Here is a 27,432-nt window from a genome sequence, read left to right as displayed (position 1 = left end):
ATTTACGGCCCAATGGGTGAACGTGGTGCCGGCACAGCCGCACCAGCAACTTGGACAGGTCACGCCGCTTTTGCCTCCACGTTTGCACGTCCTTGGTCCAGCAAAGATGTCCGCCTCTACCACCTCTTCTTCCGCCGTGTCCTCAGCCGCCACCCCCGTGCCAAGTCCCATTACCCGACCGGCATATCACATGTGCAGGGCGCAACGGTGTCACGCTGTGCTGCACCTGGTATGCCTTGGCGAACGTAGTCACACAGGGGAGGAACTTCTGAGTGTAATGAACAGAGAAATCGACAGATGGCTGTCTCCGCGCAAACTGAAAATCGGAACCATGTTGACCGACAACGGAAAGAACATGGTGTCTGCTCTGCGTCAAGGAAGGTTGTGCCATGCGCCATGCATGGCTCACGTGTTCAATCTGGTTGTCAAGCGGTTCCTAAAATCCACCATCCCACTGCAAGACATCCTTAAAATGTCACGTAAACTTTGCATGCATTTCAGCCATTCCTACACCGCAAAGCACACCCTCCTTGAGCTGCAGCGGCAGAACGGAATTCCACAGCATCGCCTGATCTGCGACGTTGCAACAAGGTGGAATTCAACCCTACATATGTTAGACCGCCTTTACGAACAGCGAAAGGCCATCACCGATTTCCTGATGTTACAAGCGGATAAAGGTACTCCCCTGTGTAACTTAGATGTCAGCCATTGGCAGCTCATGCGTGACACCTGCCGCTTGCTCAGGCCCTTTGAGGAGGCCACGCTATTCGTGAGTCGGCAGGACTATGGGATGAACGACGTCATTCCTCTGTTGCACGTCCTGGAACAAATGCTGTTAACAATGGCTGGTCAGGGTGCGGTAGACGTGGCGCACAGATCTCAACGCCACATGACCCCTGTGGGGGCAGGACAGGAAGAAGAGGAGGAGGTAGAGGAGGACATTGGTGCTCAGGAATTATTGAGTGAAATGGGTGGTTTTTCCACTCAGCGGACAGGAGTGGAGGAGCAGGAGCATCTGGTAGAGGAGGAGACAGAGGACCCAGACGCACCGTGGCAGTATGCTGTGGAGATGGAGGCAGGGAGTCCCTCGCATTCCTTGGCACAAATGGCCCATAGCATGCTCGGTTGCTTGCGTAGTGACAGCCGAATAATAACCATCAGACAGAGGGATGACTTTTGGCTGTCCACCTTGTTGGACCCTCGCTACCGTTCAAAAATGGTGGCCTTTTTCACACCTGCTGAGAGGGAGGCCAAAATAAAGTACTATAAAAACCAGCTATGTAGTCAGTTGGTCTCTGCCTTTCTGCGCCAACGTCCATCCTCAGACACTGTGGGCCCTGTGCGCTCGCGTTCCGCTGCCATGGCAGCAGGGGAGGGGAGGGGTGGGGTGGTAGGAGCAGTGGCAGCTCCACCAGCAGCGGCTGCCTCAGTCTGCAGTCGATGATGAGTAGCTTTCTTCACCAGCGCAGTGAGGAAACTACTAACCAGCTGCAGCAGCAGCAGCATCAGGTAGACCTGGAGCAGGACCTCAAACAACAGGCTCGGGCCTACTTGGACAGCACCCTGCCAACCGAGGTAGACAATCCCCTTGACTACTGGGCAACGAAACTTGACCTTTGGCCCCAACTAGCTGAATTTGCCCTTGAAAGGCTGTCATGCCCGGCCAGTAGCGTGGCATCGGAGCGCGTGTTTAGTGCGGCAGGAGGTATTGTAACTCCGCGGAGGACACGACTGTCCACCCAAAGTGTGGAGAGACTCACGTTTGTGAAAATGAATCAGGCGTGGATTAGTCTGGATTTCAAACCACCAGTTCCTGACACAACTGACTAAATCCACCATGAATCATGCCCCAAACATGTTATTATTTTTAACATAGGCCTCTGTATGGCCTTCAATTTAAGCTGCTTACGCTTCGCCACTCTGCCATGGGCCCCTGTACCGCCTCCTCTTGCTGCTGCCAGGTCCAGAGTGTGTCATGGGTCCCTGTACGGCCTCCCATTGCTGCTGACTTCATCGCCAGACTCTGCCATGTGCCACTTTCAGGTCTCCTTACACTGTTGGTGGGTTCCATTTTGTGATAGGGTGCTGTATGGCCTTCCATTGCTGCTGCCTCCACCGCCACCCTGCGCCATGTGCCTCTGTCGTCTGCTCACGCTGCTGACGGCTTCCGCTTTTTAACCGAGGCCTGTGTTTGGCTTCCGAATACTGCTGCATCCACCGCCACCCTGCGCCATGTGTCTCTGTTGTCTGCTCACGCTGCTGACGGCTTCCGCTTTTTAACCTAGGCCTGTGTATGGCTTCAGAATAATGCTGCCTACACCGCCACCCTGCGCCATGTGCCTCTGTCGTCTGCTCACGCTGCTGCCAGGTCCATACTGATTCATGGCCCCCTGTACCGGCTCCTCATGAACGTGGTTCAGCGGGTTTGCATCACTTAACGGCAAATCGTTGACAAACGCTGGGACGTTCAGTGTTGTGCGCATTAAGCCAGACACCAAAGGGCAGCACAGACCTGTTATTACTCGCTCAAGCATGGCTGAACAAAACCAGTCTCTACCACAAATTGGACCCAGACCTGCCCAGGGTCTCGTAAGTAGATTGCACGGAGGAGTAGAGTTATTTATTGGAATTAACTGTGAGGGGCTTTTAAACCTAGGCCTGTGTATGGCCTTCAATTGAAGCTGCTTCTGCTCCGCCACTCTGCCATTGGACTCTTGATAGTCGAGACTATTAGTCGTCTCCCCACGCTGCTGCTGGGGGGACTTTTTAACATAGGCCTCTGTATGGCCTTCAATTTTAGCTGCTTACGCTCCGCCACTCTGCCATGGGCCCCTGTACCGCCTCCTCATGCTGCTGCCAGGCCCGTAATCTGCCATGGGCCCCCGTACCGACTCCTCATGCTGCTGCCAGGCCCGTAATCTGTCATGGGCCCCTGTACCGCCTCCTCATGCTGCTGCCAGGTCCAGAGTGTGTCATGGGTCCCTGTACGGCCTCCCATTGCTGCTGTCTCCATCGCCACACTCTGCCATGTGCCACTTTCAGGTCTCCTCACACTGCTGGTGGGTTCCATTTTGTCATAGGGTGCTGTATGGCCTCCCATTGCTGCTGCCTCCACCACCACCCTGCGCCATGTGCCTGTCGTCTGCTCACGCTGCTGACGGCTTCCGCTTTTTAACCGAGGCCTGTGTTTGGCTTCCGAATACTGCTGCATCCACCGCCACTCTGCGCCATGTGTCTCTGTCGTCTGCTCACGCTGCTGACGGCTTCCGCTTTTTAACCTAGGCCTGTGTATGGCTTCCGAATACTGCTGCCTCCACCGCCACTCTGCGCCATGTGCCACTTTCAGGTCTCCTTACACTGCTGGTGGGTTCCATTTTGTGATAGGGTGCTGTATGGCCTTCCATTGCTGCTGCCTCCACCGCCACCCTGCGCCATGTGCCTCTGTCGTCTGCTCACGCTGCTGACGGCTTCCGCTTTTTAACCGAGGCCTGTGTTTGGCTTCCGAATACTGCTGCATCCACCGCCACCCTGCGCCATGTGTCTCTGTCATCTGCTCACGCTGCTGACGGCTTCCGCTTTTTAACCTAGGCCTGTGTTTGGCTTCCGAATACTGCTGCATCCACCGCCCGCCCGCTGCTGCTGCCAGGCCCGTAATCTGTCATGGGCCCCTGTACCGCCTCCTCATGCTGCTGCCAGGTCCAGAGTGTGTCATGGGTCCCTGTACGGCCTCCCATTGCTGCTGTCTCCATCGCCACACTCTGCCATGTGCCACTTTCAGGTCTCCTCACACTGCTGGTGGGTTCCATTTTGTCATAGGGTGCTGTATGGCCTCCCATTGCTGCTGCCTCCACCGCCACACTGTGGCTCCACACTCTGGTTTTGGCCCCGTGACTGCCCAAATGAGTGAAGTGTGCGGTGATTCTAAGATCGACGGCACTCATCTGCATGTCATACTGACTGACAGTATTATTTCTCTTCCCCAGCAGACTCCAAGGGCATTTAAATTAAAGGTACAGTGTTCTGCACTAATAGAAAGGCTCTCTGAAGCCTAGAAACACCCTTTTTATAAGTTATATTCGCCTCGAATCGAATTTATTCCGCGAATTCGGCGAGTCAAATTTTTGAATAATTCGCTCATCTCTACTTATTGCCATCTGTAGCCTAGTTATTTCATTGTGTTTTTGTATGTTTTAAACTTTTAGTGCATGCATTTCTCATCTGTTTTAGTATAGTCTCACCCCACCATTTTTGTTAATAAAGCTTCAAGATTGCATTACGTCGGGCATATTGCAGAATAGGAGGGTTTAGCTGCGTGTTGAGCTGCACACAGCAAGGACAGAACACATATGATTTTGCAGTTACAAAAATCGAACTCTGTCTATCCCTATCTGTGCTCTATGGCTGTCCCTTTGTTCTGAGAGCTCTCAGCTTTGATTGGTATTTAATTGGTTAAGTATGAAGATATGACAATCATATATATGTATCACTTTGATCAAAGATATCCAATTGATCTTTAGACGTGACCCTTGATACTTTTTGATGAGTGTGTTTATATGTCCAATGTGAACTTGCTTTTAATCAATAAAAAAATGAATTGACAGTCAAAGATATGTCGGTACAGAAAACTTTCTTCATAATTCTTCATTTTTTGATACATGGTTTAGAAAATCCTTTTTGTGGATCAAGGTGTTGAACCAGATCCATACTTTTTTATGGGAGAATATTTTGCAGTTACAAAAATGTGCATTTATTACTTTTTTCTTTTTTTTTTTACACATGCAAAGCATTGTACCCGGGGGGCAATGCCAGGTTCCTGCAAACTCTCAGTGCACTGTCTGCTAGCACCCGATATTGGCAGGCAGTTTCTGAATTTCAGGAAGAATCAATGAACTACGAGAGCGCTCATTGGTTCACTGAGAACTATAAGTGGCAGGCCACGGCAGCTGACTGCAGATGAAGTTCATTTATACACAGAACTCTGAATGAATGATGCGGCCAAAATATGGGTGGAACATGGAACATGTTCCAAAGGTGATCCTAACCTTTAAATTGCAGCAGAGGTCTCTTGTCCTGCCAGAATGGACTGTGCTGTGTGGCAGAGCTGTGTAAATCCCAGGACTGGAGGGACAGAAATACAGATCTTTTGGCAGACAAAACAGCTCCAATAAGATTATTTTATTTATTTTATTTACTGTTTGCCGGGAGCAATTAAAACCTCAGAAATAGACATCTAGGTTGAATGTTCTCCTCAAAGCTGAAAACCTACCCTGACATGTTATCTATTTGTTTGTCATCATTGCTGGTTTATGCGAAAACAGCTGAGCTTGAGATATCATCAGCGAACTACTTAAAAAATATGTTATGCAGGAATTCTCAGATGGTGGTTTGTGTACCCCTAGAGATACTTCTGGTATCTAACGCTGTAAGTGTTGAAATAAATCAGAAGAGCTGTTTTACATTTTAATAAATAATACATCATATGTGGAACAAATCTGAGTGCATATTGTTTGTTATTCAGAAACTTAAAGAGAGCTTAAAGTGATACTAAAGTGGTAAAAATGCAGCTTCTAATACATAAAGAAGTCTCTCCTGGTTCCTTCATGTCAGTGTGCTTTGCTATTTCGTGTCCAGGAACCCCCATTTTCAGGGCTTTGGTGATGTTCAAGTAGTACTAAACTCATGAAAAGAATACTTAGTTTTGTAATGCACTGAAAGTAAAATGAGATTACATTTTTGTTTTTTTTTTACAAAAAAATATAGCTTTCCCTTAAAGTGACACTACTGAAAATACTATGTATTCTTAAAGTGGTTGTATAGGAAATTAAAATATTATATATATGGTCTTTGCAGATGACCCCAAGCTGTGTAGTGGAATAATGTCCTTACAGGATGTCTCCAACTACAAGTCGACCTCAATGCTCTGTGTAATTGGGCAACTATGTGGCAAATGAGGTTTAATGTTGATAAATGTAAGGTTCTCCACTTGGGGCTAAGAATATGCATGCATCATACTTACTGGGGGGGGGGTACAACTGGGGGAATCAATGGTGGAGAAGGATCTGGGAGTTCTGTAGATCACAAGCGTAATAATAGCATGCAATGCTAAGCTGCGGTTTCTAAAGCGAGCAAAATCCTCTCTTGTATTAAAAGAGGTATAGACTCCAGAAAGAGAGATATCATATTACCCCGGTACAAATCATTAGTAAGACCTCATCTGGAATATGCAGTTCAATTTTGGGCACCAATTCACAAAAAGAACATTGGGGAACTGGAGAAAGTACAGAGAAGGGCAACCCAACTGATAAGAGGCATGGAGGAGCTCAGCTATGAGGAAAGATTAGAGGAACTGAATTTATTCTCTTGAGAAGAGGAGATTAAGGGGGGATATGACCAACATGTATAATACATAAGGGGGATATGATCTCTGTGTATAATACATAAGGGAGGATATGATCTCCATGTATAATACATAAGGGGGGGGATATGATCTCCATGTATAATACATAAGGGGGAATATGATCACCATGTATAATACATAAGGGGGGATATGATCACCATGTATAATACATAAGGGGGGGATATGATCTCCATGTATAATACATAAGGGGGGGATATGATCTCCATGTATAATACATAAGGGGGGGATATGATCTCCATGTATAATACATAAGGGGGGTATGATCACCATGTATAATACATAAGGGGGATATGATCTCCATGTATAATACATAAGGGGGGATATGATCTCCATGTATAATACATAAGGGGGGGATATGATCTCCATGTATAATACATAAGGGGGGGATATGATCTCCATGTATAATACATAAGGGGGGATATGATCTCCATGTATAATACATAAGGGGGATATGATCTCCATGTATAATACATAAGGGGGGATATGATCTCCATGTATAATACATAAGGGGGATATGATCTCCATGTATAATACATAAGGGGGGGTATGATCACCATGTATAATACATAAGGGGGATATGATCACCATGTATAATACATAAGGGGGGATATGATCAACAAGTATAATACATAAGGGGGGATATGATCTCCATGTATAATACATAAGGGGGGATATGATCTCCATGTATAATACATAAGGGGGGATATGATCTCCATGTATAATACATAAGGGGGGATATGATCTCCATGTATAATACATAAGGGGGGGATATGATCACCATGTATAATACATAAGGGGGGGATATGATCTCCATGTATAATACATAAGGGGGGATATGATCTCCATGTATAATACATAAGGGGGGGATATGATCTCCATGTATAATACATAAGGGGGGATATGATCTCCATGTATAATACATAAGGGGGGATATGATCTCCATGTATAAATACATCAGTGGTTCATATAGTGAACTCAGTGTAGAGTTATTCACCCTGAGGTCATCACAGAGGACAAGGGGGCACTCTTTACGTCTGGAGGAAAAGAAATGTAATCTCTAAAACACGGAAAGGTTTCTTTACAGCGAGAGCCGTGAAAATGTGGAATAGACTCCCTCAAGAGTTGGTTCTGGCCAGCTCAGTGGATTGCTTCAAAAAAAGTCCTGGATTCTTTCTTGGATACACAGAATTTAACTGGACACTAACATTTATAGGTAAAGTTGATCCAGGGAATATCCGATTGCCTCTCGGGGGATCCTCTGGATCAACTGTGAGTGTAGGATTACCTTTTTTTTTTTTTTTTTTAATGGTTGAACTGGATGGACTTTTGTATTTTTTTCAGCCAGAACAACTGTGTAACTATGTATATATATATATATATATATATATATATATATATATATATATATATATATAAAAATAACAAATATGTCTATACTTACCTGCTCTGTGCAACAGAATTGCATAGAGTGGCCCCTATCCTCCTCTTCTAGGGTCCCCACCAGCAATCTTGGCTCCTCCTCTATTTCTGGTGCCCCCAATAGGAAGCCGATTACCATGGGGGCACTCGTGTGGACTTGCTCCCGAGTCCTGCTGCTACGTCCATTGACACAGACAGCGAGATTCAGCCCAGCCTTCTGCTCCCTCTTCCTTGGAGTTGATTGACAGGAGCAAGAGCCAATGGCTCTCGCTGCCATCGATCTGCCCAGGGAGGAGGGAAAAAGCCAGGAGAGGCACAGCTCTCATGCACAGCACTGGATCGTGATGGGGCTCAGGTAAGTATAAAGGAGAGTTGCACACAGTTTTTTTTACCTTTATGCATAGAATTCATTACAGTAACAGAAACCTTGAGGCTTTAGAACCATTTTAACACAAAAAAAGTCCTCTCTGTTGCTTTCCTCCTCTAAATTCTTGCTGTGATCTGACTTCCTGATAGAGGGTGGCCATGTTCGTTCCCCATGGCCTCACTGTATGTAGTAACATAGCCACTCTCTTTTGCTTACGCCCAAGATGGACTATGGGATTTGTAGTGTGCATAGAGCAGTGCTCATGACCGCAACTAATGTGCACTGCTTGTTCCAAACAAAGGGGAAAAGGAGAGGTTTGGGAGCTTAAAGAGGACATTACAAAGAAGCAGAAAAACAGAGTAAGAAAGAATTTTTTTAGAAAACAGATTACAGGGCATTATTTTTTGAATTTTTTTGGGAAACAAGGATATTGATTAGTGTCATGTTAAACACCCTTTCAGACAAGCATTCCAACTGTCAGTTTTTTGTTTATACACATCTAGATACAATGCAATGTACTGTACACTGCTCAAAAAAAATTAAAGGAACACTTTGAAAACCCATCAGATCTCAATGGGGAAAAATATCATGCTGGATATCTCTACTGATATGGACGGGGTAATGTGTTAGGAACGTAAGGATGCCCCATTGTTTGATGGAAATGAAAATGATCGACCTACAGAGGACTGAATTCAAAGACACCCCGAAAATCTAAGTGAAAAAAATATGCAGCAGACTAGTCCATTTTGCTGAAATTTCATTGCACCAACTCAAAATGGTACTCAGTAGTTTGTATGGCCCCCACATGCCTGTATGCATGGCTGACAACGTCGAGGCATGCTCCTAATGAGATGACGGATGGTGTCCTGGGGCATTTCCTACCAGATCTGTACCAGGGCATCACTGAGCTCCTGGATAGTCTGAAGAGCAACCTGGCAGCGTCAGATGGTCCAAAACATGATATTGGATTTAGGTCAGGCAAGCGTGGGGGCCATCCAATGGTATCAATTCCTTCATCCTCCAGGAACTGCCTGTATACTCTCGGGCCGGGAATTGTTGTGCACCAGGAGGAACCCAGGACCTACTGCACCAGCGTAGGGTCTGACAATGGGTTCAAGGATTTCATCCTGATACATACTGGCAGTCAGGGTGCCATTGTCTAGCCTGTAGAGGTCTGTGCGTCCCTCCATGGATATGCCTCCCCAGTGCATTACTGACCCATCACCAAAACGGTCATGCTGATCAATGTTATGAGCAACATAACGTTCTCCACGGCTTCTCCAGACCCTTTCACATCTGTCACATGTGCTCAGGGTGAACCTGCTCTCATCTGTGAAAAGCACAGGGCACCAGAGCCAGACCTGCCTATCCTGGTGTTCAATGGCAAATGCCAATCAAGCTCTATGGTGCCCGGCAGTGAGCACAGGGCCTACTAGAGAACGTCGCGCCTTCAAGACACCCTCATGAAGTCTGTTTCTGATTGTTTGGTCAGAGACATTCCACCAGTGGCCTGCTGGAGGTCATTATGTAGCGCTCTGGCAGTGCTCAATACGTGCCATCCTGGAGGAGTTGGACTGCCTGTACAAACTCTGTAGGGTCCAGGTATCATCTCATGCTACAAGTAGTGACACTGACCCTAGCCAAATGCAAAACTAGTGAAAAACAGTCAAAAAAGATGAGTAGGGAAAAAAATGTCAGTGGCCTCCACCTGTAAAACCATTCCTGTTTTGGGGGTCGTCTCATTGTTGCCCATCTAGTGCACCTAATTTCATTAACACCAAAGTAGCTGAAACTGATTAACAACCTCATCTGCTAGTTAAATGACCAGATCAATATCCCAGGAGTTTAATTGACTTGATACTATACTCTGATTAAAATGTTCCTTTAATTTTTTTTGAGCAGTGTATTTCTATGGTGGGTGGATATAAACAAGACAGCCACGTGAAAGGGCCCTTGCTTTGTACATTATTTCCGTCCCTATGTTGTGCATATGCTGTAGTATAGACTCTTTGGTGGAGACTTACTAAAACTGGAGCACTCTGGTTCAGCTGCACATGTTAGCCAATCAGCTTGTTCAATTAAGCTTTGACAATAAAACCTGGAGGCAGATTGGTTTCTATGTAGAGCTGCACCAGATGTTGCACTCTCCAGTTTTAGTAAATCAACCCCTTTGTGTACACTGCAGCGTAAGTTGAACATCGGTTTTACTGTGGTGTCTACAGCAAAATGTTGGTAGGTGTAGTTTTTCTCCACCCAACAAATGGCGCCTTGCTGCTCAGGGATGGAGTGGAGACCTAAGGGGAAGATGTTGCCCTGCAGCCTTGGTAGGTGTCATAGAAGGAGCAGCTGTCTAATTGTATGCTGCACTTCCAGTGATCTTCGGGGGCAAACTTAGTAGAGGGCAGTACCAATAAATCGCAGTGTCTCACCGGGTTTGGCACATGTTTTGCAAGTGGATGGTGGAGGGAGAGGAACACCTTCTGGCAGGGACAAAGTAATACAGCCAGGACAATAAGGGCCGGAGTAGGAAGACACCTCACCACCTGTACTGTTCACAATACTGCAAATCTCCAGGGCCAGTGCTAGAATATTTTGCATCCTAGGCGTCTTGCCTAGGATGCAAAACCCCCAACCCTCCCCCTGCCCCAACACCACCACCAAAGTAAAATTAAAACTTCATCTGAAGTTCTACTTAACTCTCCTAGTATACATACTCTTTCCCTCACATTTTCCACCCTAGCACAAATCCTCTCCCCCAAATCCCATCTCCTAGCACAAATCCCCATAAATCCCTCCACCTAGCACAACCCCCCAAATTACCCCTCCCAGCAAAAATCCTGCCTCCCCACCCAAATCCCCCTTCCTAGCACAATTTTCCCCTCAAATCCTCCCTCCTAACACAAATTCTCCCCAAATTCCCTCTCCTAGCCCAAATTCCCCTAAAATACCCCAGCCTAGCACAATCCCCCAAACCCCCCTCCTAGCACTACCCCTCCACCCCAATCCCTGCTCCTAGCACAGCACAGATCACCCCCCACCCCCCCTCCTAGCACAAATTTCCCCCAATCCGCTCTCCTAACACAAATCCCCCAATCCTGTCTCCTAGTACAAATCCCCAACATCCCCTGTCCCAGCATCAATTCTCTTCCTTCAATCCCCCCACCTAGAACAAATTCCCCCAAATTCCTCCTCTAGCCAAATTCCCCATCCCAGTATAAAATCCCCCCCAACAACCCACCTACTTCTAACACATATCCCTCCATTCTCTGTCCTAGCACAAATTCCCCCCCCCCCCCTATCATCCCCATTACCATTCCCAGCACAAATAGCCCCCATCCCTCCTCCTGCAGAAACCTCTTACCACAGCACAAATTAATTACCCCTCCCCCCACCTTTCATTGTGTACAGTTACCCTGGCTTGTAAGCCCCACCCCCAAACTTACAGTGGGAAACAGGTAGAGGTGCGGGTTGTGCTCTCACTTCTGCCAGTAGAGCGACCCTTCATACAACAGATGACACAGGATCGCTCGTACACAGTTTGATTACCCAGCCCCCTATCTCCTCCGCTGACTGCTCATCTCCCAGCAGCAGGGAGCCAAGGAATGAATCAAACACTGAACATGTCGATGTAAGAGCGATTCTGTGTCATCTGCTTTATGGGCTTTATGGAGGATCATTCCAATAACAGGAGGGGGAAAGCACAGCACACGCACCTCCCGCCTCTCTCCTGTCATTTCTCCCTTGGACGCTTCTCTGCTCCAGGCTGTTCTCCCCTTGTCCTAGCCATGTGTGCAGCAATGGGGGAAGGCACACAGCCACCAAGCACAGTGTCCATGGAAAGAGAAGTCGGGGGGGGCGCAACCAAAATCTGTGGGGGGCAAAGCCCACCCCAGCACCCCCCTAGAGCCAGCCATGGTGGAAAATAGGGAAACCAGGGGCCATGGCTGCACCCTAGGCAGCTGCCAAGTTTGCTTGGTGGTAGCGCTGGTCCTGTGAACCTCCCAAGACTCTGACTGTTCTGCTTCTTTGTGTTGGGTACCATACTGCTGGTCCTGCCCACAAGAATATGCCAGCGCACTGAGCATTGTCATAGCTGCTTGTGATGCAACTCAAGAGTAAACAGGAGTGAGTGACAATGCCGCAGCTGGAAGTGTCTTTAGATTAACCTTGCTGGTGTGATCTAAATCCAAACTTTTCAAACAAATGGTCAGTTGTTAGAGGAGCTGGACAGCGGCCAGTAAGGTAGAAAATGTCCCAGTATCAGTTGAAATAAACAATGTATTAGGCATGGCGGTCCAGTGGCCGTAGAAAACTTGCATAGCACAAGTGGTCAGTAGGAGGAGAAATAGTGCCTCATCATCAATAACAGTGGGAGGGATGGTAACCCATTGTTGGTGTCAGTGGGAGGAATAATGGCCCACTGTTGGTATCAGTGGGAGGAACAGTGTTCCATCATTGGTATCATTGGAAGGAATTGTTCTAGATTATTAGTATCATTGAGAGGAATTGTTCTAGATTATTGGTATCATTGAGAATTGTTCTAGATCATTGGTATCATTGGAAGGAATTGTTCTAGATTATTGGTATCATTGAGAAGAATTGTTCTAGATCAATTGTATCATTGAAAGGAATAGTGGCCCACTGTTGGTATCAGTGGGAGGAACAGTTCTGCATTGTTGGTATTAGTGGGAAGAATAATTCTATATAGTTGGTATTATTGGGGCGAATAATGCCCCATTGTTGGTGTTATTGGGAGGAATAGTGCCCCAAGGGCTGGATAGAGGCTGTCAAAAAGGCAGTATCCGACCCACGGGCCACAATTTGGAGAACATTGATTTAAATGAAAGCAGACCTATTAAAAAGAATAGCATTTTTTTAAACAGGAAAATGTGTAACAATATAAGCATTAAAGCGGTTGTAAACCTCAGACATGAAATATGAGCAAAAGCATATTCCAGTATAGTACGTGCTTGTCTCTATCCAGAGCACCAAGTGCCATTTCTGTCCACTGCTTTGTTCCTCTTATCAGCATGAGCCTCTTCTGTCAAGTTTTCCTGACACCAAGAGGTAAAAAGGTGACAGGGGAGGGAGCTCCAGTACACAGCCAGTGATTGATAGTTTCAGCTCTGTTTCTGTGTGCTGTGTGAATAGGGGTGTGCTTCAGCAGGCTTGACCACCATAATAAAGAAAAAAAAATGATGCACAAAACCACTACATGTTCCTCCTTATATGCATTTAGAGAGCAGAACAAATATAAAACAGAATTCTTAAAGGGGGACTTCATCCGACACATTATTTTAATTTTCACAACTCGGAAGAGGGAGCATGATGTCACCACACACCTCTCCACCTAGTCCAATCAGAGAACGTTTTGCATTTGGAGAATGCAAAGCATTTTCTGAATGGTGTCAGTGCTGAGTGGCCAACCTCTGGTGTTCAGAACGCAGTAGGCCAGCCACTGAGCAAGTGACCCAGTAACTAGTGATGATCATTGGATGTAACGGCATCTACTTCAGTAATTTACAGCTTCTGGGGCATCAGCCAGGTAAGGTGTATACATAGTTACATTGGTCAAAGAATATTTCTATACCTGCATTAAGAAAGGCAAAGGTTGAAGGGTAAAATGCTGAATACCTTGTCATACTGGCACACTATTACATTGTCTGTGTCAAACAAATCCGGAACTTCTTGCTCGCTCACATCATCTCCAGAGTTTAATGGATCCTGTCCAAAAAGAAAGAGCAAGTATTTAACAATGGAATGGAAATGTATCTAAAGCTGTTTTTTTTCCCATGTTAGCTAGAGTCGGGAAAGGTTAGAACCCCCGTCAGATTTTTTCTTTCCATGGCTGTCTAAGTCCCCACTGGGGAGCTTTATCCTTCCTCTATTTGTCCTGGTGGCCATTGTCACTGGAACTGAAGTTGTTTTGAGTTGTCTCTTGATCAAGAGTGAAAGAGAACTTTTATTCCAGTGGCAACTACTTAGGAGAGTATTTCCCTTAATTTGGAGAAATCTCCTCTCACTTCCTGTTGTGTCTCAAAATAAGAAGCGAAGGAAGATTAAAAATAATTGTCACAGGTTTTAACCCTGCCTTATTCAATTCAAAACTAAAAAAGTTCTGTATTTAGATATACTGTAAACCATCCTCTCTCAATTTTTTTTTTAACATGGAGGAACCTTTGAATTAACATTCCAGGTTCAGGGAACCCTTGTGAATAATGACTCTATCTACAGCTGACTGTACATCAGTTGGAATGCTCCTTACATTTGTGGCATGGTCATTGGAAGAATCCCCCCCTTAAAGATAGGTAAAAAGATTATTGCTGCCAGGGGTTATTCATCTGAGCTGTAGAAGTTGTTTATTGCTCAAGGAACCCCTACTAACCACTGGAGGAACCACAGGGTTTCCACAGGATAAATAGTTGAGAAAGGCTGCCTTAAAACGATGAATGCAATTAAAAATAATCTCTAGGCAAATATTAACACCTCTCCCAGAATTTAAAGAAATTTAGCCTCAGAAATTGACTTTTAGATTTCTGTCCACATATAGAAGATTGCTTGAGATGCTATTAAACCTTTAAATTTTTTTTAATCAAAACCAGCAGAAGCAGAATGCTGTCTGAAACAGGATTTGTTTCCTACTATAGGCTTTAATCTGCATGACGTGTTCACACGTTTGGGTCCTATTACAATTTTCTGCGGAAGACTCACCATGGTTATCTGCGAACAGCTGTGGGAAAGACACACTATACTATATTGTCACCCAATATGGTTGGTAACTAGGCAAGTATAAAGTGGATTAACAATGGTAATAACACAATTTAGCATACAAAGTGATTAACAGTAAGGACTAAGTACTAGGCATAAGATGACATTTGACATCCAGATCAGCATAAACAGTAGCAAGGCCACCTCAAGTGCAGCAGTGAGCAGTAGTAATGCTTACTACTGTATTGTCCAAAAGAAAATCAAGATGGGGGGGGGGCAAGGGAACAAAGAGAACTTGCGGAATAATAATTATTGGAGGGATAGTCCTGTGAGTTGTTCTTCTGCCGCCTAGCATTGGGGCCCTTTAAGAGTGCTGGTGCACTTAACTGTCTCAGTTAACCTGCATGCAGTATAGGTACTGTATAGGTAGATGTGGTTCAGATGCAGTAAAGGTTCAGTATAATGTGGTATAGGTGCAGTCTAGGTTTGTGGTATAAGTGCAGTATAGAGAGCAGTATGGGTGCAGTATAGATTGGGTACACTTGATGCCCTGCTCTCAGTGGTTCAGTCCCTGATAGCAGCAGCAGTAGAGGGTGAACAGCCCTCTCACCGGTCCCTGGGATACTGCTGTGACCGCTCACTGTAGAACAGAGGGTCCCCTTCCAAGGCCTCCGGTGGTCAGAGATTTAAAGCAGAGGGTGAGTGGATTCCCCAGTCTCCCTGCGGCAGCAGTGCAGGTGCTGTGATATGGGTGGTGCCGTGCTTCCCCGGGTGTCCTCACTTCCAGTCTCTTGCTCAGGTCTCTGCTGATGTGGTCTCCTGCTGGCAGGTGAATATTCAGACAGAAGTGCTCTCTCTAACGCTGTCAGTACCAAAAGGAAGAACTTTCCTGGGCAGTTTAATAAAAATCATCTCTCCACTCCTACTGCACAGTGCCTACTGGGATTTGTAGTGTAAGGAATCTATTTGTCCCATGGTGCAACATAACATCAGTATCTCAGGAGAGGAAGAGAAGAATAAAAGGCAATACCTCCTTCTCGCATATGGCAAATTCAGGTAGTTCTAACTACCGCCACTTTAAGAACCTGTCGCTACAGCAGCAACAAAGTCTTAAAGAATTGACTTTTCTTGATATAGAAACAAAGGTACACCAGTATTTAGAGAGAACAGTACATGTGCTGGGAAGTGGTCATGAATGTGACGGCTTCCCGCACAATACAGTATCCCCAGCTCATTTAGCTGTCAGCCGGGAGCTTCCTGGCCAAAATGTAAATGAAAATGGCGATACAGGTGATGTTGTCACCCAAATATAGGCCAAATCACAGGGTGGGCAGAGCCTGATGGGAGGATTCAAACGCTGCTCTTGGACTGAACAGCGGTTACGGATGAGCCCATTGCTGTGCGCTGCAAAAATAAAGTGGATCTGATAAGGAATTAGTCTCTCAGTTCCCCATGAGGCTCTGCCCACTCCAGTGCAAAACTCCTAGACCATGTACCTGTTAGTGTGAGGGTGCAGGAGCTGGGAGGGAGTGAAGGAGTGTCCAGTGTCCTCATTGCAAACATACACAGATTTGTGTAGAACTACCCTCAATGGGGCCGCTATAAATTAGGAGGTTCTTTCCCAAACCAGTGCAGAGGCAGCCAGGCACACAGCAACTGTCCGGATATCGTATGTACTCTCCAGCGCCTCAGGATATGCACAGCCAAAAGGGAAGCCAAGGGTACCAGGACAGCGACAACCAAAGGAAATGCTGCAGGGGTGCAGACGGGGAAATCAGCCACTGGATAGAGAGAAAACAGGTGGCGCACACACCTAGTGCATTATCCAAGGTTTATTGTAGGAGTGAAATAATAAAAACATACTCACAGACAAAGCATGTATCTAAAAAGCATAGAAAAATGACAATGGCCACAATGGCAGGCAAGGTGTTCTCACTGTCAGTGCGGTCAAATGGCTGACGCGTTTCTGGGACGAATCCCTTTCCTCAGAGCTGATGACCAACGTCTGATGCTGATGTATGATGAATGGAAAGTATTACCAGACATGAGTCACCCGGAGTTTACTTCCTGTCTCGTGGTTTGCATTCCAGCAGCCATTTCCCCACAGGCATAAAGCACACTCCCACACCATCCCACTCAGGCATCAACAGCGAGGCTCTTACTTTCCATTCATCATACATCAGCATCAGAGGTTGGTCATCAGCTCAAGTACAGTTAGACTGGAACAATCTACAGCAGGGAACCATGAAGTAGGTTTGAGAAAAGGTAAAGGCAGACTGGAACAGTCCACAGGTTCGCGACTGGGGACCATGAAGTAGGTTTGAGAAAAGGTAAAGGCTGATTGGAAGAGTCCAGAGGTTGACGGCTGGGTACTATGAACTGAGGTGCATCACAGCAAGGAGGCTCTAGTCTATAGGTGCAGCTTTTTCTAAAGTAGTCCAGTATCCAGTCCAAAGGGCTCCAGGGGCAATCAGCCCCTTTCTCTCTATCTCAAGAGGGGATAAAGACACAGACAGACCGACAGACAGACCTCCTCAGGGCTTCAGACTATTTAACAGTATCCCAGCCATCATCAGGGCATAACTCCACAGGGCTTGGCTAGGCCCTGCTCAACATTGAGGCTGGTCATTTGAATTCTCCCTCCCTAAGCTCCAGAAACATCTTCCAGAGGCAGGGGAAAGCAATCAAACTCTCAGCTTGTGAAGTCCTCAACAGACAAGAGCAAACAACCACTGCCCCCATGATTACAACAGAAGCCCCAAAGATTAAATTTACTTAGGAGCGTAACTAAAAGAGCATTACATCGCACAAGTAGCGACACTTTAGGTGCTGCACACCAATGGATTTTTACAGGGTGTCGTAGCATTCCCCCTTTTATTTTTCTCATATATGTGGATTAGAGTCCTGCCACGGCCCAGAAGCATACTGCTAGTTGAAATGGCCCTAGTGTGTGCTGTGTGCATTTATGTTTAACAATTATAGAGTTTTCCACTACAGGACCCTCTGGGGTGGGGACTGCTACAAATGGTATTATAAACTTTGAACAGGAGAGCTGCATGCAGGGGCGGACCGACAACTCATGGGGCCCCCGGGCAATAGGGGATCATGGGGCCCCTGTGTCTTTGCCCAAACTCAAAAAAGCCTATGAAAAAGGTACCAGGGGCATCTCATGGGGCCCCCTACTGACCCCAGGCCCTCGGGCAGTGCCCGAGTTTCCAAATGGTCAGTCCACCCCTGGCTGCATGAATACAAAAATAAATAACATTTTGCACAAACAATATTATATTTACAGATCTGAACTAATGCTGCATATCTAGTAACTAAACATTTAAAGGATCACCTTTGGGAAGATGTTACATGTTCCACCCATTTTTAGGGTGGAACATGTAACATGTTCCCACTGCAGCAATGTGATCCACCGCCTCTAGTGACAGCAATCCAGGGATCTTCTCCCAGAACTCACAATTTTAAAAAAGGCTTCGTTCGCCTGGCTGCATCATTTATTCACATAGTTCTGTGAATGGGAAAACTACAACTACCATCACATTCTGTTTTACACTTGGACAGGAGGAGCAGCAGGGGTGGCATATACAGGAACCAACCTTAGCCAATTTCATGCAACTGCTAAAAAGCCCATTCTCCTCTCCCTCCTGCAGGCATTTAGTGGCTGCAGGAGGAAAATGTTCATTCAAAATAAAAAATGTGAAATTCTGAGCCATTTTATTTCATTGTGGCATGCAGTGTGGGAAACCCGTGATCCCTGCTCGTTTCCCGCACCACATTCCAAACGCACTGCCCTTGCGATCAGCAGTGGGTGTCAGTGCAATGTTAATGACACCCGAAATGTAGGCTGCAAATGCATTGTGTTTGCTTGCATTGGATTGCATGACACAAAATTACCATGCAATCCGCTTGCAGTGCGTTTCCTAAAGTATGCACTACTTTGGTGTGGTGCAATCTAAGCCCATGCAAATGAACGGGTTCAGGTTGCACCGCACTGAATAGCATGTGAATTGCACAGGAATGCAGTGCATATTCCTGTGTGATTCATAGGCGATTCATAGTGTGAACCCAGGCCTAAGGTACAGCTGGTCCTTACTTTTGCTGTATATTGTGATATGAATAGAATTTCTATAAGCAAACAGGCCTATAAAATGACTGAATGGTCTACTTTAAGTGCTCCAAATGGTAGTCGTGTTTTCTCAGCTTTCCCTTAATGTTGTGTTGCAGTGCCAAATTCTCAGCTTTGTTCTCTTACACCTGTATGCTCCTACTACAAGGTGCCCATAGGCCTATAGGTGCGGTAAGAACATGGGTGCACACCTGGCCACCCTTAGGTGCTAATAAAGGGTGGTACAATTCTAAATGCCAATTAATAAAGCTTTGGCAGCTGCTCAAACCAATTTATAACCAGCAAGGGTAAGGTACATATGGGTGGGTCAAAGCACAAGACATTACAATATTTCCCAGAACTTGATCCAGTTAGCCATCACAGAACTAAAACCTAATCTGAAATGGATTTATTGAGCTACATAAAAAAAAACTAGATTTTTGTTGCCTTTAATTTAAAATATTTTAATTTTAGGTACTTATAAAGCACCCATCAATTCACGCAGCCCTGTACACAGATATTGTACATTCAAATCTGTCCCTAACCCTCAAGGAGCTTACAATCTAAGGTCCCAATAGTCACATTCATACATACACATACTAGAGTCAATTAACCTACCAGCATGTCTTTGGAGTAAGGGAGGAAATCCACACAGGCACAGGGAGAACATGCAAACTCCATGCAGGTAGTGCGTGGTTGGGATTCAAACCAACAACCCCAGTACTGTTAGGCGGGAGTGCTAACCACTTAGCCACTTTGCAACATCACAAACTTTAAACTATATCAGCACACAAACTGTATGTGTCTATATGTGTGTGTATCCGAGTACCACAAACTAAAAACACTATTAATTTTTAATATTCAAAGCAAACTCCCCCATCCATCCACGTCTTCATGCTTTATTTTGCTGAGAAAACACCTCCTAGCATTTCTAGCTGCAGCCATCTTGAGTAAGGGCAGATTGTTCATGTAGCATTTACTTCTTCCTAGAATCCATCTACCCTTAGCTCGGGCTTGCAGGCAGGAGAGTGTGCTTAGCTGAAAAAGCCCCTCCTCCCATGAAGATTCCTGGAATGTATGACAATTTTTGCCCAGGCCAGAAACCAGGAAGCAACTGAAGAAATGTAATGTTTAAAACAAGTCAATTTAATATACCTCACTATCAGGGGCGGACTGACCATTTGGAAACTCGGGCACTGCCCGAGGGCCCAGGGTCAGTAGGGGGGCCCCATGAGATGCCCCTGGTACCTTTTTCATAGGATTTTTTGAGTTTGGGCAAGGACACAGGGGCCCCATGAGCTGTCAGTCTGCCTCTGCTCACTATCTATTTACAAATGCAGCAACACGCACATGTGAGATGGGGAAACAGCTCTCATTGTGAATTAAATGTTTTGAAATGTTTTACTGACATTCTGCGATTTAGCCAAAGATGTCACTGTTTTTCTAACATAGCCTCAGACTGCATAGATATTTCAATATTCAGGAAGGGGTGGGGTTTTACACATGGGAGCTCAGTGAACAGGAAGAGAGACTGCAGCCATGTTTTGATGATGGTGAAGGAAAAGAGCCATGTGAGCATAGAATCCGTTGGCATCCAGGTGTGAGAACTGCAACTAGTGAAGCTGATGGTGTTCAAGATGCTGATCCTGTTCAGAGAAAGGAAGATCACTGCCAGGAAGGCTGATGAGATCTCATGCTTGTTGGAGAGACATTTGTTCTGTTCTGAGTCACCAGCGGATACAAGGCAGACTCGGGTCAGTAAGATCGTGCACGCACCTCATTTCAGTGTTGGCGCCTCCAGAGACTGGGACAGGTATATAGTTAGTTAGTTAGGGTCTCTGTTTGTGTCAGGCCACAAGTGTTGTTACTGATTATTGGAAGGACTCCACAACTTAAAGTGACATTTCACATTGGAGAGCTGATAAAATCCCACAAACTCAAGCCAGACTGGCGTTTTGCTCAGAAGGAATACTCAGGCGCGTGCTACAGGACCAGTTATGGGAGGGGGAATACTGTAGATTTGTGTAAGATTGTAAGCTGTTGTGCTGCACCGCAGGCTAGCCCATACCATACACCCATACACCGATTCCTGCTCTTTTAGGGTAATAACAGGTAAGCTGTAGCAGCTTAGTTGTGCCCGCCAGTAGGTAAATTACTTCACTTTCTACCGTCATCCATCAGAAGGCGCCTGTTGGTTATGTGTTAGAGAAGACACTGGTAGCTTGTGATGAGGCAGAATTCTGTTTTACTTGTGTGGCTTAAGTTACAAACATACAGAGCACATTTCAGCAGACAGTGATAGCAGACATCTTGCTTTGAGAGAGAGAGAGGAAGAGAGAGAACCAACAAGTTTTACACATATGCACAACTGGTAACCTTAGTGTACAGTGCCATCTACTGGTCAAGTGATATTAACACACAATACTATATATAGTACATGCTGTTGTATCTCCAACAGCGCCGTGCTGTGCAGCACAAGGGTCTCAGCTTTTGGGCTGGGTGTATGTAAATTTATTGTATGTTTCCAGCATTTGTGGTTTGTTTATTTGCCACATCTAAGTAAAATTCTGTTGTGGCAAAACCTGGTGTTGGGTTTGCTTTCCTCATTCGTGACTTCACTGTATCCTGGGGAGCCCACCCCGGTACACGGCTTACACACAAACGCTCTGCCATTTAGCAGATGTTGAGCATCTCTGCTTTACAGGATCCTAATAAAAAAATAATACATGCACATTTTTTTACTTTCAAAAAAGATGTGCGTTCATAATTTTTTTTTTTAAAGGTGAAGTTTTCCTTTAAAAAAAGACTCCTAAAACCGCCTCAAAGAAGTCTATAACTTTATTATGTGTAATAGACTACAAAGGTCAATTGTTTGCTCCATCAATTTGCTGCGGTTTTCTGGAAACTAATCCTATGTCTGCACAATGAATTCATTAATTTTGCTAAAGGAAACGCGTAATTTAAGTTATGTGACAGCTTAAAGCAGAAACGTAGATTTAGATGCCTTGAAGAGACACACTAAACACATTTGAAGCTGCCCGAGACAATTGTGTCCAATATTACCTTGATTTATCTAGCACAATTAAATCGATAACATTAATTGATTCCTCAAGATGTGTCAGCACGATGGGAAAAAAAGAATCAATGGGAAGAAAAAGCACCAAGGTATGCCTTCAATTTGACAGCTTTGTAATAAAAATATATTGTATAACACAATCATTGCCCCAAGGCTTATAGAGGGAGCCAGACAGTCATAATTACATACTGTTCATCCCATATCAAAATGCAAAGTGTTTTAGCAATGTCAGCTTTATTTAATTTCACCCATTCCTTCCAATTTCTAAACAAACTAGACATCGTGTATCTATTGTACAGTTCTCAAACTGCTTGTACATACTGATGAATGCAAGTGCCTACATGTGCAAGTCCTAAATGACAGCATCCTTGACTGACATCTAATCACGATTTCTGGGCACAAGGGAAAAAACTTAAAGTGGAACCAGGGGTGTCCCTAGGGTTGGTGTCACCCGGTGTGATAACACTTGGTGACACCCCCTTCGACGATCCTCGCAAAATGGATCAGATCTGCGGAGTGAGCATAATGGATCGGAGTCCGATCCTTTATGCTCCCCAATCTGCAGGTCAGATCCATCCTGGGGGGGATCGTTGGCATGCAACCTATATGGGGTGACACCGGACCCGCTCCACGAAAAGGTAAGTTGTAAAGGAACCCGACAATCCCCGCAGGATGGATCTGATCTGCGGATTGAGCATAATGGATCGGAGTCCGATCCATTATGCTCCCCAATCCGCAGATCTGATCTATCCTGCGGGGATCGTTGGCATGCAACCTATCCGGGGTGACACTGGACCCGCTCCACAAAAAGTTGTAAAGAAAGCCGTCAATCCCCGCAGGATGGATCTGATCTGCGGATTGAGCATAATGGATCGGAGTCCGATCCTTTATGCTCCCCAATCCGCAGATCTGATCCATCCTGCAGGGATCGTTGGCATGCAACCTATACGGGGTGACACTGGACCCGCTCCACAAAAAGTTGTAAAGAAAGCCGACAATCCCCGCAGGATGGATCTGATTTGCGGATTGAGCATAATGGATCGGAGTCCGATCCTTTATGCTCCCCAATCCGCAGATCTGATCCATCCTGCGGGGATCGTTGGCATGCAACCTATGCGGGATGACACCGGACCCGCTCCACAAAAAGGTAAGTTGTAAAGAAAGCCAACAATCCCCGCAGGATGGATCGGATCCATCCTGCGGGGATCATCGGCTTCCTTTACAACTTACCTTTTTGTTGGAGTGGGTCCGGTGTCACCCCGTGCGGTAGGTGTCACCCGGTGCGGCGTGCACCCCCCGCACCTGCCTCAGGATGCCACTGAGTGGAAATACACTGCATCTGAGCAACAAACATAAAATACAATTTAATTTATTTCTATATTCAAAGTAAACTCATCCATCCATGTCCCCATGCTTTCTTTTGCTGAGAAATCACTTTGAAAAACACAGCATAGCATTTCTGGCTGTGACCATTTTCAATAAGGGCAGATGATTCATGTAGCATTTAGTCCTGAAATCCATCTGCCCTTAGTTCAGGCATGCATGCAGGAGGGTGTATTTAGCTGAGAAAACCCATCCTCCCCTCCTAAAGGCACCTGGGATGTATGATTTCATTTGCCTAGGCATGGAAGTCAGGAAATAACTAAAGAAATGTAAAGAAATAAAAAAATTAAAATCAAGCAAATATAATATACTTTTCATGTTACTAATGCCAGCAGCATAAGAATTAAAATAGTCAATGTTGATTGAGAGAGTGAATCTCCACTTAGTAGTGAAAGACTGAATTTTATACTGCTCAATTGCAACAATTTATACACACAATGCGGTCGATTTACTAAAGGCAAATAGTCTGTGCACTTTACAAACTGTGGAGTTGCTCCAGAGCTTAGTAAATAAGGTAAAAAGTTTGACTTTGCAAAGAATACCTAATCACATGCAAGGAAAAAAAAACATTTTTGTTGCACATGCTTGTGTAGCGCCACCCCTGCAAGAGCAGCTGGTAATTTTGGGTTCCCTATTCCACGCCTCAACCCCAAGAACAACCTCAGCCCCTCTGGCACACCTGGTTAGATAAAATCACTGCAAACACAAGTGCGAAGGGATGATAGAGATTGTAAAATAATACTTTACTAGAAATTATTGGGTCAACAAAGATGACAGTAAAAAATGTTGGTGTCCTCCAAGATTAGTGGTCAGTGGAGAAATTGACCTTTAGAGCCCTGGCTGAGAAACACTGTGTAACGCCGTCTAGGGCTACTAGAGAGTTGAATTTAGTTTGGCTTACAGTATTGAAGTGAGCATATCTGGTTGGGTTACTTTAGGTCAGGCTGGAGGGCTCTATAGGTCAGGTCTCTGGTACCTCCCTTTGGTTCTGGAGTCTTTCAGAAGATTCTAGAAGCTAGTAGGCAGAGACAAAATTCTGCCTATTCATGGGAGTTTGACCAATCCCAGTCAGGGGGCCTGGTAGTGGGAAGGCAGGCCCATACATATGAGAGAGCCTGTCCAGAAGGTGAGTCTGTTGATCAGGTGGAAGATGGAGTGTTGGGGCCTGGGAGGGGACCCCAGGGAAGGGGGGCTCTGCCTCCAGGCTCGAGTTGAGAAGGAAGAAAGAAAAGGAGTTTGACAGAGGGAACTGCACCTCAAGTTCTATCCAGAGGGTACCCTGTTCAGCAAAGAAGACTAGCACAGCTAAAAGGCCTGAACAAGCAGTCTTTTGCAAACCGCAGGATACAAAGGAACTGCGGGAGTATCTCTACACCTCCAGGGCCTACAAGGGAGAGGGCTGTCAGGTGTAATACCCAGCAAGTGTTCCCTGGGACAGGACTGTTCTGGAATCCCTTGTTCTGGGATACTCTTCAAGGCAGGCAGGTGGTTGGGTAGTTTCCTGCTGGGGTCTAAAGAGATCCATCCAAGGGAACTAAGAGCTCCTCAAAGAGACTTTGTAACTGATCCATTAAGAGACAGAAGCCACTCCGTAGGGAGTAGAGTCCAGGATCCATCCTGTTTTGTACAGAAAATTAGAAGTTTGTCCTCAGAGTTATTGTTTAAAGTCAAGTTAGGCATCCCATATACCCCTAGATCCTATCCAAGTTGTTTAACCCAAATGAAAAAAAAAAAAAAAAAAAAGCCCATGGACTAGTAACTGAGTCTAAATGGTAGTTGGAAAAATGTGTGTTGCCTAGCTGTGCAGCTATAGGGGGACCCAAAACTCAGCGGCTCCTTAGGGAGTAGCACTACAACTGTTTTACTGTGTCAGATCTGGACGACTAATAGCATGGATTTCTGAATGATATATTATTTGCAAAATACAAAAATTATGTCAATTTTAGACCCGGTTTTCTATTTATGACTTTCCGTGTAGCGCCCTCCAGTATCAGCTAGGATTTTTACGGTGAGTCAGAGGATTGCTAGAAGCCTGGGATGAGTCAGCCTGGGAGTGAGATAGTGAGGTTACCTCAGGCCAGACTGAGGGCTGTACAGGTCAGGGTTTTTGGAGCCCTCCCACCCTTCTAGAAACTAGAGGACTTTCTAGAATCGAAGAAGTCCTGTATTTGCATGTTTAAGGGAACTTAGTCAATCCCCAGGCAGGAGGACAGACATGGTGGCTAAAAGCAACTCTTAAATGTAAGAGAGCCTGAGCAGCAGGAGAGTTAGAGTAAGGTGGAAGATGGAGTGAAGGAAGGTGCTGGAGTGTGGAGCCTGGGAGGGGGCCCCAGAGAGGGGGGCCTACCAACAGGCTGGAGCAGACAGAAGGATCTCCACTGCCCTACTGTCTTTTAGAGAGGACAACCTGTCAGCAGGGAAGGAGCCAGCCCATCCTAAGGCCTAAAAGCAGCTGCAACCCACTAAGCTGCAGGAAAGGACAATGTGAGTACTTCTACACCTTCTGGGCCACAGAAGGGAGAGGGTGGTCAGGTGCAATACCCAACTACTGTAGTTCTCATCTGGGACTACTCCATGGTAGATCTTGGAATCTCTTCCGCAGGGATACCCTCAGGACAGCCGAGTGGATGAGGAGAGTTTCATATGGGGTCTGAGGAGGTGCACAAAGGGGACACAGTGCTACTTATTAAGACTGTTGCTGATTTTTGTTCCACTTTTTTTTGTAAAGAAGTTGTCATCTAAAGTTTTACAGTTCCTTGGGCATTCCATATACCCCTAGACCACATCCAAGTTGTTAACCCCTAATAAAAAACAACAAAACCAAGCTCAAGAACTGTTTTACTGACTCTAAAAGAGAAAGTGTTGAAAATTATTATTATTATACAATATTTATATAGCGCCAACAGTTTGCTCAGTGCTGATGCATGGTTGTGCAGAGCTTTGGAGGACCCAGCAAAATCCAGTGGCCCTCAAGAAGGTAGCGCTTCACCTATGTTTTGGATCCATCTCATGGTTCATCCTTGGAATCTGCTACTTCTATATATTCTAGATATATTGGCTGATTGGTTTCTGGGATTTCTGTGTGTCATTTTTTATTATATTGGAAAATATGTTTGAAACAACCTATCTGATTTCATACTTTACCATTTAACAGTCTCTTGCGCCAAGTTTTTGTGTGTGATATTTTTACTGTACGTTTAGTGATGAGGGAAAGAGTTTGCAATCTGAGATTAGATTGGGAAATAAAGAATCCCCATTGTCTGTACTCCTGAACTGTGTGATCCTCCCTTCATTAGAGATGTGCACAACGGAAACACTTGTTTCATTTTGTATTCGTTCATTAAGTTACCGTAATAATTTTGTTTCATTTTATTCGTTATGTTAGATTTATTCCTTTTCACAATTTGTTTCGATATTCGGGTTTGTTTCACATAATCCTTATTTTCAAGTCAATTCAAAATTCAAAATCCAAATACAAAATTTGAATTTCAAAAATTTGAAATTCAAATTTTGTTAAGACAGCTATATATTCGTTCTATTTTATTCTATTCTAAACTATTCTATTCTTTTATTTTCTATTTTTCTTTTGTTCGGTTTTATTCTATTGTCTTTTTATTCCCTTATTTTCTATTCTATTCCTTGCTATTTTATTGTATGCTATTCTTTTTATTCCATTCTTTTATGTTCTATTTTGCTTTATTCTATTATTTTCTTTCTATTCCTTTATTTTCTATTCTATTACATTCTATCGTTTTATTCCATTCTAGTCTATCATATTCTTTTTTATTCTATTCTATAAAGCATCCTAAATAAGAATCATCATTTTATTTTACTTTTATACCTTACTGTATTTATTGCAATATGTTTCCATTTCAAATTCAACTTAATTTTCAAATTCAAACTAATTTTTTAATTCAAATTCATATTCTAATTCGGATCATTTGTTTAAT

The 27,432-nt window shown here is 44.9% G+C and overlaps 1 protein-coding gene across 2 annotated transcripts in view; it reads right to left on the bottom strand.

Annotated features, from left to right (window-relative positions):
* GTF2A1L (general transcription factor IIA subunit 1 like) overlaps positions 1-27,432 on the bottom strand; it is a 92,601-nt gene that overhangs the window by 4,456 nt on the left and 60,713 nt on the right. For both annotated transcript variants that reach the window (XM_089676439.1, XM_089676440.1), the window contains one exon: positions 13,839-13,928. In XM_089676439.1, the coding sequence (XP_089532565.1) occupies positions 13,839-13,928 (90 nt within the window). The remainder of the gene's footprint in view (positions 1-13,838; positions 13,929-27,432) is intronic.

This window comes from Staurois parvus, unplaced genomic scaffold (assembly GCF_062004578.1).
Source record: "Staurois parvus isolate SC_StPar_1 unplaced genomic scaffold, SC_StPar_1.0 ptg000169l, whole genome shotgun sequence".
In the NCBI taxonomy this organism is placed as follows: Eukaryota; Metazoa; Chordata; class Amphibia; order Anura; family Ranidae; genus Staurois; species Staurois parvus.
The sequence above is the reverse complement of the archived record's forward strand: the minus strand, read 5'-3'. Positions and strand labels throughout refer to the sequence as shown.